At 39.4% G+C, this 12,585-nt stretch overlaps 2 protein-coding genes across 3 annotated transcripts in view; both read left to right on the top strand.

Moving 5' to 3' along the window:
- Window positions 1–580: 580 nt before the first annotated feature.
- On the top strand, window positions 581–8,174 carry mks1 (MKS transition zone complex subunit 1). Its single transcript, XM_014023114.1, has 19 exons — window positions 581–600; window positions 695–853; window positions 919–1,043; window positions 1,736–1,788; window positions 1,877–2,044; window positions 2,152–2,246; window positions 2,461–2,589; window positions 3,310–3,414; window positions 3,491–3,599; window positions 3,700–3,756; window positions 3,938–3,980; window positions 4,835–4,897; window positions 4,986–5,056; window positions 5,145–5,214; window positions 5,287–5,394; window positions 5,506–5,639; window positions 5,980–6,062; window positions 7,443–7,540; window positions 7,768–8,174. Exons 2-19 carry the CDS (start codon window positions 777–779, stop codon window positions 7,893–7,895), a joined length of 1,716 nt encoding a protein of 571 aa, XP_013878568.1. The 5' UTR covers window positions 581–600; window positions 695–776; the 3' UTR covers window positions 7,896–8,174.
- Window positions 8,175–8,818: 644 nt separating this feature from the next.
- ap2b1 (adaptor related protein complex 2 subunit beta 1) overlaps window positions 8,819–12,585 on the top strand; it is a gene marked incomplete in the record, with an annotated part of 14,646 nt that continues 10,879 nt past the window's right edge. Inside the window, 9 exon segments of one of the 2 annotated variants that reach the window (XM_014023107.1) lie at window positions 8,819–8,912; window positions 9,475–9,529; window positions 9,669–9,774; window positions 9,872–10,007; window positions 10,223–10,468; window positions 10,574–10,764; window positions 10,896–11,117; window positions 11,303–11,423; window positions 12,459–12,554. In XM_014023107.1, the coding sequence (XP_013878561.1) occupies window positions 9,493–9,529; window positions 9,669–9,774; window positions 9,872–10,007; window positions 10,223–10,468; window positions 10,574–10,764; window positions 10,896–11,117; window positions 11,303–11,423; window positions 12,459–12,554 (1,155 nt within the window). 2 annotated transcript variants of the gene reach the window in all.

A 12,585-nucleotide genomic window follows, 5' to 3' on the forward strand; every position in this document is an offset into this window, starting at 1 on the left:
ACTCTGTTCCTATTTCTAATACCTCCCTTCGTGATGTGATGAGGAATTATTCTTTATAACCAAATTATGCATTCAGAAGAAGTGACATGATGCTTTAGAAGTTTTTTTTATTTTATTTTATTTTATTAGAGTTAGCACAACAACAAATAGTTTATTGATTTAATATCTAAAGAACGCCGCTGTTTGTCTCTAGTCCGATATTAGGAGCCAAAGTGCCCACTGCAATGTAACTATGTGAACAGTCAATGTAGTGCAATGATGGGCTTCACTGTTATTGCAGCCAACCAGCACTTCCTTGATAAAACTACTTTTTTTTAGAAAAATCTTGACTAAAAATGTGATTTAAAAGGTGATTGAAAGAATAAGCTAAAAGTGTTCATTTGTTATTGCCGTAGTTTCCTTTAATAGATTTAATTTAAACACTAGTTTTGTCATGTGGTCCATACTCCTTACCAGTTGGTGGCAGTAATGCTTCCTTCAGTAATTTGCCAACCACCATTAAAATTAAAACGAAGAAGAAGAATTTCTGAGCACGAAGAAGAACAAACCCCAATCTCTATGGAAACGAGAGCTATTTGTTGTCTTCAGCGGTAAATCCAGGTTATTACCTTCTTGTTGTAGATGTTACTTACAATACTCACTAATTAATTTATTTCTCTTCGGTTTAYTGACATTAAAACCGTCCTGTTTGCAGGTTTCATGTTTTTTGGGGGGGAGTGTAAAGTGTGTTATTTAGTCGTAAACCCCTCCTCTCTGTCGTGGATGTGGGCTTCATCATGGCTAACTTTTGGAATACGGATACCGGAGACTCAGTGTATCGGTCCCGAGATTCTGTCAAAAATCTGAAAATAAAGTAAGTAGCGAAATGTCACTTTTGTTACATTGTTATACTTTGATTTATTGTGGGTTTTACTTTAGAGTACGTATAGAGAAGGTGACCACCGCAGCAGCACTCTCTCAGCACCTTCAGCACCAGGTTCTGTCCAAACAAGAAGGCAGGAGGGACATTGAACTGAAGACCCTCACATCACAAGYCCAGACAGGTACAAACACCACTGAAAAGAAAAATACTGATTATTAATGGAAGAAAAACATGACGATCGCTTTGGATGCTGWCCTGTATTTACTGTATTTTTAAGAAGGCCTCTTGTTGATAAATATTTTCATTCTTGTGATAAAGTGAAGGGATTTCGGACAGATTTGTGTAATTGGTTTTTTTTGCAAATGATTCCACATCTTTCTCAGCCCATATCAAAAAAAGATATAACATTTGGTGCTGTGCTTCCAGATAAGAAAGGAGAAATTTGCTGCAGCACCACACGCAACATTTTTTATCCACAAAGCTAGAATTTTAAAGGTTTCGCCCAGCTTCAGGTCTTCATAAATGATTTTGAAATGTATAAAAAAGTCCCTAAAAATGATGAGAACAAAGAAAGCAAAGTTACATTCCATGTTCTCCGTTGCATAATGAAGCAAATATGTAAAAAAAATCATTTTTGTTTAACTTGTTTACTCCTATTTTTTATTATTATTCTTGTATTTATTAAGATATTTTCTATTTGTTCAATTTATTCTGCGTATTTGCTGCTCCTGCATGTTCCTTAAACTTTCAGACAATAATGACAGAAATGTTCAATACATGTTTAACTTTTTTATGTACTATTGTTCTGCCATGATAGTTTCACCAATAAAAAAAAGCATTTCGATAACTTTAATATTATTATTTTGTTGACAGGTGATAATGAAGAGGAAGTTGTCGTGGGCTGGCAGGAGAAACTCTTCAGTCAGGTGGATTTTTAAGTGTTATTGCCTGTTATGATTATTATAACCAATGATATTTCCATTATAATTTGACTTTTACTGTCTTTTGTTTCAGTATGAAATGGAGCTGTTTCAGAATGAGGCAGCATGTCAGACACCTTTGGACCACCAGTACCACGCAGAAGTYAAGGCCCTTCTTAAGGCTAAGGGCCAGCGTAATCACAGGATCTTCACGTACACGGCTCATGACCGCTACACCAACTGTCTGCCACTCCAACAAATGGTATGTCAGTCGCAGGCATCACATGTCTGTAATTTCTTAAAGCTAAATATTTTTTTGTTTTTGTGTGTATATGTGTTGGTGTTGTCTGCTTTTAATCCTGAACGCAGGATTCTGATTTGCTGTTCACAACAAAATCGAGTCCCACATTCCTGGCCCAGAGGATGGCCAGCATGAGACACCGACGACAAGAAAGACGCACCACGTATGTGAAGGAGCGCCGTGTTTTATCAGATCGTCTTGTTCGGGGACTTGTTTTGTGTTCTTTGTCATTTTAAAATTCTCAGCGTTTCTGCATGCGTTTGTAAAGTGAAGATGAATTTAGACATTCATCGAACTAAATGTTGTTTTTTAAATTCTCAAAAGGTACACGTGAAATCAAAACGGGGATAATGTAATCTTTGTGGTATGTTTCGCAGGGATAGCAGCATCCCTAAGTCAAGAATCATCAATTGGGAGCCCACAGAGGAGTTTGTGAGCAGAAGTCACGTGGTGAATAACRCCATGCAGACCATGCACATCATGGGAGACCTGGGCCCACCTGAAATGTACGTTCCTAAATATCTGTACTGCCTATACACTGCAAAGAATGTCCACCTAACCAAGTTTTAAAATCTTATATCAGCCAAAAAGTCTTTGATCTTGTTTTGGGACCGATTTACTAAACAAGAACTGATTGTGTAAGAATAATAATCTTGTTTTCAGAAAGTGTAAGATTATTTGTCTTGTTAATTTGAAAATTTGACTGAAATTAAGTCAAAAATTTCTGCCACTGGAGTAAGAAATTTTTACTTTGTAAGATTCTTGAAATACTTGATTTGACTCAGTTTTTTTCTTATTTCAAGAATCTTACCAAGTAAAATTTTCTTACTCCACTGGCAGAAATCTTTGACTTAATTTCAGTCAAATTTTCAAATTAACAAGACAAATAATCGTACACTTTCTGAAAACATGATGATTATTCTTACACAATCAGTTCTTGTTTAGCAAATCAGTCTAAAAACAAGATCAAAAAGACTTTTTGGCTGATATAAGATTTTAAAAGTTGGTAAGATGGACAKTTTTTGCAGTGTTCTGTGCTGAAAGGTAAACACTCATGCATTGATTTATTTGGCTTTACCTGATAATAAATGTAGGATTATGTTGCATCTTGTTCAAAGGAAACAGTTTTGTTATGTAAACTAATTTATAATTTTTGTCTTATGATGGGTTTTATTGAATATTGATTGTGATCAACCTTCTGTCTTTTTTTTCTTCATTCTTCTAAGGCTCGGGCAGAAAGAGAACGAGTGTTTGTTGGCAACTATAAAAACAGACGGCAGCGGAACCATCATTGTAAAGCCTGACTTCAACAAAGGCAAAGAGCCTTACAGGCAAGTTCACAAAACATTTACTACAATACAAATAGTTCAGTAAGGACAATGAAAGTGATTTTTCTGTGCTCTGCAGGATTACTACAGAGGGCGAGAAAAGAGAAGTGTGGCGTCTAACTTTGGAGAACGTATCCACAGCCATGAAACCAGAGGATAAAGAAAGGGAGCAGAACATGTACAAAGACGTCAGTAAACATTTTCTTTGGTTCTTAGAAATCTGCAGGTGAATGTGGAGCCAGTCAACAGATATAAWCAGATTCACTTGTTCACCCTTTGTGTTCGCAGCTCTATGGGAAACACAAGGAGTACCTCAGTAGTCTTGTTGGACAGGACTTTGAGATGGTASAATATTTATGACTCGATTGCTTTTAATCTGATCAGTAAATTTTACCAGCTTTCTTTTATTATCATATGAGCCCAACGGTTTTGCATTAAGTTTAAAATGAATAAATAACTATTAGATTAAATTGGTTCATTGTGGTCTTGCAAACATTTCCGCATTAATAAGATGTTTGTCCTTCAGCCTCCTGTTGGCACTCTGCGTTACCTGATGAATGGAGAGATTGGTGAGTGAAACAGCTGAGATCATGTCAAATATCTAATCAAACCAGGGGCGGTTCTAGGGGCCGGACCACAGGGGCATTGGCCCCAGCTGAATTCTGATTGGCCCCCTGAAGTACCTCTGACCTGTCACTCATTTGTCCTTTACCTGGGGGTGATGATGGTGTATGTAGTTCCGTGTTCAAACACTAGATGCGCTAATGAGTCAAATAGTAAAGTACWGAATGAATCAAACTTACAGAATTCTTCTCTTCTTAAACAACAATCCTGAAAAAAGGTATTTCAGCTGACAAATGACGGCTGGATTTTCTCACATGTTGTGTGTTCGAAACTATTTTATCTATGTTCAGTAAAATGTATGAAAAACCGGTGAGGAGAATTTACTGTGCAAGATTTTTGGTACCACTTTACAATCAAGCTCCCCTTGGCTTATAAAGAGTTTATAGATAGGTTATTAATTCATTTGTAAAGTTTACACTACATGAATCATTAATAAATGAAGCTGGACAATTTTGTCTCTTTCTCATCCTTAATTATTGCATAATAAACCCTTATTAATAATTTTTAAAGTTTTTACAGATTAATCAATAATCTATCCTTAAATTCTTTAAAAGSCATCTATAAGGGGGGCCTTATTGTAAAGTGGTACCTTTTTTAAAAAAAATTGCATTACATTATAAGTGTTTGAAGTGTAAAATGTATACACTGGGAATTTGTGTGAAAGGATGTTGAACAAAGACTTGGCACCTCTATGAATATTGGGGTCCCTTGATGGCCCCTTACTCAGGAAAATCCTAGATCTACCACTGAATCAAACACACATAGCATTAAAAACTGACCCCTTTTTTTCTCTGTATAGTCTCAGCTCAAGGTTTTGAGTATGACAACCTATTTATCCGCTTCGTCATGGATCTTCCCAATAGTGAGTCATTAATTTGTATTTTTTTTGTTCTGTTTCATGTTACTGATCTCTCAGTTCGCTGTATTAACACACATGATATTTATTTAAGACTGGTCCAGCTTGCCATGTCAGCCTCTGTCAGGAGTTACCCAAACCTGCCGAACCAAATCRGTGGGGAAGGTGTGTGTTTTCTGTAGGAAACTGGTTATTAGCTCCAGAGGAAGAGAAATGAAAGTTATTATATCCTGTATTTGATTTGTGCCAACAGGAAGACGTAGCTTTCTTCAGCTTCCCCTTCAACTTTGAGGCTTTTTACACGAGTGAAAAAGAGAGTGAAGGTAAGCTGCAGCCTGTGAAGTGGTTCGCTGCATTAAAAACTTACATTCATGAGTTTCTTTTTGTRATTTCAGAATTAATCGCCCAGTGGCCGGTGCTTTACTTCAAGGTTCTTTCTGTTGACTCCTGGCAGCGCTATCGGATTGAGGGTTACGGCTATCTGGTTTTTCCTGCTCTGTCTGGTATGTTGCAYCGAAAAAAGCTGCAAAAATTACTTATTATTATTTATTGTTTACAGTTCAACTGGTCTTAATGCCTTGCGTCACGCATTCTTGTGTCTCTGTGCACACCAGGTAAGCACACAGTGACGTGTCACAGCTGGAGACCTGTTCAGAACGGGACGGTTTCTGAGATGAGGCGCTTCTTTATCGGAGATGCTACAGAGCTCGAAGAGCTCAGCTACGTTCGAGTACCTGGAACCTTTAAGGTGGGCTCAGAACTGGTGGGCTGCGCGCGAAGCACAGCAAGTTTATGAAAACTAAACCATTTTAAAACTTAACTTTTGTGATCGCACAGAGCTTCTCCAGAAAACTTCCACCTGCTTCACTAAAAATGACTTTAAATTTAAAATCTGAAATTTATTTTTGAAATTGTTCTTTTTATGGTTATTAAAGACACAAGTGGGTCCATATCAATATATTAAATCAATATATAAAATGCATGTTTAGACGAAACAAATCCAGTAGATTACAAATAAATTTTTAGAAAAATGAAAGCACTCGTTGTTTTATTGATTTAAACTGTAAAATCTTTGTGTCTGGCTTCAGGGGGAGAGGCTGAGTCGCTTTGGTTTCAGCACCAAAACCACAGGAAGCGTCACCTTTAATCTGCACTGCCTCCAGCAAGCCAGGTAAGCAGGTGGTGGATTAAATTATGGCATGCATGCAGCAAACAAAAAATAAAAATGGGAGTAAAAACATTTCAGCAATTTGTTTGTTGCTATAAAAGATCTCTCGTCCACCTCCGCTGAGGTGGACGAGGTCGCTGAAGTGGTTAAAAACCTCCTCGGTGGCAGGGCCCCGGGGGTGGATGAGATCCGCCCGGAGTTCCCTGTTTAGAAAGGGGGACCGGAGGGTGTGCTCCAATTACAGCGGGGTCACACTCTTAAGCCTCCCTGGTAAGGTCTATTCAGGGGTCCTGGAGAGGAGGGTCCGTCGGATAGTCGAACCTCGGATTCAGGAAGAGCAGTATGGTTTTTGTCCTGGTCGTGGAACACTGGACCAGCTCTACACCCTCAGCAGAGTCCTGGAGGGTGCATGGGAGTTCGCCCAACCTGTCTACATGTGTTTTGTGAACTTGGAGAAGGCCGAGTGCGAAGTGGCCGGGGTGAGGCTCAGTGCCTCCAAATCCGAGGCCATGGTCTTGAGCCGGAAAAGGGCAGAGTGCCTTCTCCGGGTCAGGGGGGTCGCCCTGTCTCAAGTGGAGGAGTTTAAGTATCTGGGGATCTTGTTCACGAATGGGGGAAGAACGGAAGATCGACAGGCGGATTGGCGCAGCGTCTGCTGTAAAGCGGGCGCTGTACCGGTCCGTCGTGGTGAAGAGAGAGCTGAGTCAGAAAGCGAAGCTCTCGATTTACCGGTCGATCTACGTTCCTACCCTCATCTATGGTCATGAGCTTTGGGTCATGACCGAAAGAACGAGGTCCCGGATACAAGTGGCCGAAATGGGTTTCCTCCGCAGGGTGGCTGGGCTCTCCCTTAGAGATAGGGTGAGAAGCTCGGCCATCCGGGAGGGACTCAGAGTAGAGCCGCTGCTCCTCCATGTCAAGAGGAGCCAGTTGAGGTGGCTCGGGCATCTGGTAAGGATGCCTCCTGGACTCCTCCCTGGTGAGGTGTTCTGGGCACGTCCCACCGGGAGGAGGCCCCGAGGAAGACCCAGGACACGCTGGAGGGACTATGTCTCTCGGCTGGCCTGGGAACGCCTTGGAGTTCCCCCGGAGGAGCTGGAAGAAGTGGCTGGGGAGAGGGAGGTCTGGGCCTCCCTTCTGAAGCTGCTGCCCCCGCGACCCGACCCCGGATAGGCAGAAGAAAATGGAAATGGAAATGGTTTGTTGCTATATGGCTTATGATCACATTAAGAGTTCTGAAATAACCCACCTGCATCCATGACAGGTTACCTGTTGACATATCAAAAGTCTTAATAAAATAAACTGACTATATGAAATCAAATGATGATTTAACTATTTTGTGTGATGGTCTGTGAAATAWGTGTGGTTCATTGTTTGTTTCAGAGCCTTCGTCGACGCTGCCGTTGTGAAAAAAAGGAGATTGAAGATTGTGGACCAGCTGGGAGGAATCAGTCAGCAGGGAGACGTCTGCAATGTTTTGGGTAAACAGACCGACTTTGACTGTTCTGTTTCCAGCGACGTTACTTTGTGTTAAAGTCGACACGAGGTTAACTTTGTACATTTATTTTCATTAAACTGAAAATGCACGAACATTTTGTCACAATTTGTTGTTAAAGAAAATATATTGTTTAGAACCTTCTCCTACTTGTTTAAGCAATATTAGAAATTTTTACTTTATGTTTTTATTTGTCTGTTTTCCTTCTGCCAGAGGCTTTCCAAAGAGCCTACAGGAAACTGCAGGAAGCCAGAGAAAGTCTTTCCCAAGATCTCATCTGCTCCACCTCCCAACTCCAACTGGAATCTTCTGCAGGGGATTCCAAAAATTTGTTGAAATAAGAAGTTATATTATCATATTTTATTTAGCGAGTTTTACTCTTAAATTAAATCATCCTGATGTTTAGCTGTGTGTCTATATTTAGATACTAAGCTTTATGTCAGTACGACTAACAGTTCTGATATGTATTGTTTCACCTGAACTTAACTTTTTGTAGTTACTGTTTCAGTTATTGTTTCAGATTCAAGAAATCACAGGAACATATTTACTTTTTAAAAAAGTGTAATATTTTTTACTTATCAGAGTTATTTTTGCTGTCACATAAAAAGGTTGGATTTTCAGTGTGTGTTTTGTATTTTTTATGTGATTATAATCAAGTGTCTTACAACACAAGACTGATTTGATGAAGACAACTTACAAACTCTAGGGATACTAGAGCCTTAACGTTAGAAATGATTCATGAGTCAGTAAACTGTAAAAACAAGGTAATTTTTGCAGAAAAACTTCATACAGGGACAGATGCAGTTCAAAGTAAGTCTATTGAACATTTTAATTTAGTCCACTTACAGTAATTAATCAAAACTAACAAGTTTCTGTGTCAGCTTATTAATTAAAAATATGTTCATAACGACTTCATACATTAAATAATGCAAAGTATAGTTAATCCTTTGGAAACACAACTGTCTATATATGTAGGCCTACAATAGTACTGTTTTATAAAACATTGTTTTCTATTTTGTACATTCTCTATTATTATTTATTTTGTTTTTCTTATATAACTATCTGTCAGAAATAGTAAAAAAAACTAAAACAAATACATAAATAAAGCAATTACAAGAGTTTTATTATTATTATTATAAAAAACGCAAAGTATTGTTTTTTTCTATTTTTAAAACAAAGCTAAAAACCTGAGAACTATAAAATCCTCCAATGCCTTGTCATTGAACGCACCATTTGCCTCGGCGTTAATGAGAAGTTTTCCAATTTCCCGTGACAGTGAACGCGCCATTCTCCATCTTCCTCCAACCAAAAAAAGGAGTGGACTGCGAACATTTTCTCTGCAAATCACGCACGACCAGGTAATTTAAATATATTTTAGTTCAACCATACTATTAAGTTATTATCATTTTATGTGACATTGTGTCGAATATTCATTGTTTGGCTGCATAGGCGTCATTTCCGTCAAACAGCAGCGATGGAAACTGGGCCGCTAGTCCTTCTCTTCTTCTGTGTGTCAGATTTAACCAAAATWTTATTGGAAACATAACCGAACCCTGTTTGCTAAAGCCAGAAACCAAGTAGGTCTGATCAGATTCGTCGTTTGAAGTCATTAGCTTGGAAATTTCTTGAGGTATTTGGTGCAATTAGCCTGTAGCTAACCGGCTAGCTAAGTGGGAGTGCTAGGATTCAGTCCTGTTTCACAGAGGTTAAACAATCACATCAGCTCTGCAAACAACAGTGTCACGACTCATACTGATATATCTTAACTGTGTTAAATTGGAAATTGATTGGAACAAAGTGCAAACATGCCAACCTCTTTTATATATGGGATTTTTGCATGCAGTGCAGTTCAAAATCTTAGCATTGTCTATCTTTAAAATATTTGAACATGATTGAAACGATTCGTATGCTTGCTTGCAGACKTAAAGTACTACAAACATGACAGACTCCAAATATTTCACTACAAACAAAAAAGGTAAGCAGAAATGTAACTTAAATGGCCAGTGATGGAGAAACAACAGTTTTGAGTCACTTTGATTCTCTGTAAACATTTACTTAAGGTCAGTCTTATGTGTTTGTGGGGTTTTCATTTCTTGATGTGATTTCTTTTTCAGGGGAGATTTTTGAGCTGAAGGCCGAGTTGAACAATGAGAAGAAGGAGAAAAGAAAAGAGGCGGTGAAGAAGGTCATCGCTGCTATGACCGTTGGCAAAGATGTCAGGTACATGAGCATAGTTTGGCTGTTAATTTGAAAGCTAAACGCTTCCTAAAACCTGTGCACCGTTTAATTCGAACAAGTCTTGTTCCTTTGCTTTCAGTTCTTTGTTCCCAGATGTGGTGAACTGCATGCAGACGGACAACCTGGAGCTGAAGAAGTTGGTTTATCTTTACCTGATGAACTACGCCAAAAGCCAGCCTGACATGGCCATCATGGCTGTGAACAGTTTTGTCAAGGTAAGGATTTAAATTGAACCTTTATTGTCAGATTCTACACTTACACTGAAATAAAACAAGTTTGGTGTTTTTCTTTAACCAGGAGAGTGTTGGACACAATGTAGTCAAGAAAAACACTAATTTTAAGGATTAAAAAAAAACAGCAAAGCAAATATTTTTGGCCATGTTTAGTTGTAAATAAATGTATTTTTTTTTTTTGTTTTTTTGCTGTACAGGACTGTGAGGACCCCAACCCTCTGATCCGTGCTCTGGCTGTCCGCACCATGGGCTGCATCCGTGTGGACAAGATCACAGAGTATCTGTGTGAGCCGCTGAGGAAGTGCCTGAAGGACGAGGACCCGTATGTGAGGAAGACCGCAGCCGTTTGCGTGGCTAAACTGCACGACATCAACGCTCAGATGGTGGAGGACCAGGGCTTCCTGGACTCTCTCAGAGACCTCATCGCTGACTCAAATCCCATGGTTGGTGTTCCACGTCGCAAAAGGATTTAGTTTCATTTTCAGTTCTAGTTATTTGAGTTAAACGGAGGTTTTCCTGAAAGCKAAATGTTGATTTGTGCCGTGAAGGTTGTGGCCAACGCGGTGGCTGCTCTGTCTGAGATCAGCGAGTCTCACCCCAACAGCAACCTGCTGGACCTGAATCCGCAGAACATCAACAAGCTGTTGACGGCCCTCAACGAGTGCACCGAGTGGGGACAGATCTTCATCCTGGACTGTCTGTCCAACTACAACCCCAAGGATGATCGTGAGGCTCAAAGGTAGCTCTTTAAAGTGTTGATTTATACTGGTTTTAAACTGTAATACTGGAAAGAAATAAAATAATTGTCTGATTCAGAAAACCCTTTTCTCTTTTTTTTACCTTTCACCTTTCCTGGTTTTTATCTGAAAGCATCTGCGAGCGAGTCACTCCTCGGCTGTCTCACGCYAACTCAGCTGTGGTCCTGTCAGCTGTCAAAGTCCTGATGAAGTTCTTAGAGCTGCTTCCTAAGGACTCAGACTACTACAACACATTGCTGAAGAAATTATCCCCCCCACTTGTTACCTTGTTGTCTGGAGAACCCGAGGTCCAGTATGTGGCTCTGAGGAACATCAACCTCATCGTTCAGAAGAGGTTTGTAATCAAAGTTACAGTCATTTCTTTGCCCAAAATGTAATAGTTTGGTGCTAATATTTATAACGTGGTGGAAAAAGCWGACAAAATAATAAAAATAATTTTCACCTCAATAATGCCTTAATAATTTTAATATGCAGTGCTGTTTTCAACACTCCTCAACCTATTTTTTCATTTCTGTTCAGACCAGAGATCCTGAAGCAGGAGATTAAAGTGTTCTTCGTCAAATATAACGACCCGATCTACGTGAAGCTGGAGAAACTGGACATCATGATTCGCTTGGCCTCTCAGACCAACATTGCCCAGGTATACGTTATGAAAAGCACCCACAGAAATCTTTATTATGAGGATATTTTCCCTTTGTTTTAGCCTGGCCCTTGCCTTCCTACGCAGCTCCGCTCAATTCTAGTTTCYCTTCACTGCTCCRCCTGGCATCCGGGCCAATCAGAGAACAGAAYGTCRATTTTCTGCGCAGTGTCTGCTAGTTATTTTAGCATACGGCAGTGGAGGAAGTGAATGAAGTCAGTCTGTGTTGATAAGGCTTCCAAATTAAAATAAATTTGTCTGACAAAGCAGCAGCTCTCATTTACAGTCGTCTCGTTCGGCTCGGTACTTCTCTCAGCAGGGTTGTTGACAGCACACAGTTTCCGGTTAGCTTCTTAGCTTAGCCTCCTTTACAGCGACATACATCACGGCCAACCGATCCAATCATTTTAAACTTCAACAGAGGCCACGCCTCYAGCAAGAATCACTTCTCTATAGCRGAGAGTCCAGACCCTCRTAWGAAGCAAAGTGAAGGACAAGAGTGGTTTTAACCAGGCTAGCTTTAAAGAGGCTTTCTTTTAAAAACATACTCAAAACATGTGTGATCAAACAGAGGAAATCTATTCAATTCTTCGGGGTCCAATAAAACCAGTATTTAATTTCAATATTTATCTTTTTGAATATATCCCTTTTTTAGGGGTGCAACGATACAGAAGACTCACATTTCAGTTCAATGCTTGAGTTTAGTTTAATATTTTTTGATACAAAAAGAGAGAAATTTCCATGCCCTTTTWAAATTGGAATTTATTGAAATTAATTACGAACATTTGTTTAACCTCAAAAGTACAGTTTCTCAGTGGATCTGCGCTCGACAAGGCAGCCTAGGTGGAGTAGTCGAACACAGATCCACTGATCCTTCAACACGGCGCATCTTCAAAAAGGATAGTTGATGAAATAAATATAAAAAATCTGTATTGTTCGATACATAGTGTGTATTGCTGCACCTCTACTCTTTATGTTAACTGTAATAAATCAAATTAAACTAACAAGCTAAACTGTGTTTAAATGTTCTTGCAGGTGTTGGCTGAGCTGAAGGAATATGCCACAGAGGTTGATGTCGACTTTGTGCGCAAAGCTGTGCGAGCCATCGGACGCTGTGCCATCAAAGTGGAGGTGAGAAATGCTGCTGTTCATTTATATATAT

The sequence above is a fragment of the Austrofundulus limnaeus genome, unplaced genomic scaffold (assembly GCF_001266775.1).
Source record: "Austrofundulus limnaeus strain Quisiro unplaced genomic scaffold, Austrofundulus_limnaeus-1.0 Scaffold357, whole genome shotgun sequence".
NCBI lineage: Eukaryota > Metazoa > Chordata > Actinopteri > Cyprinodontiformes > Rivulidae > Austrofundulus > Austrofundulus limnaeus.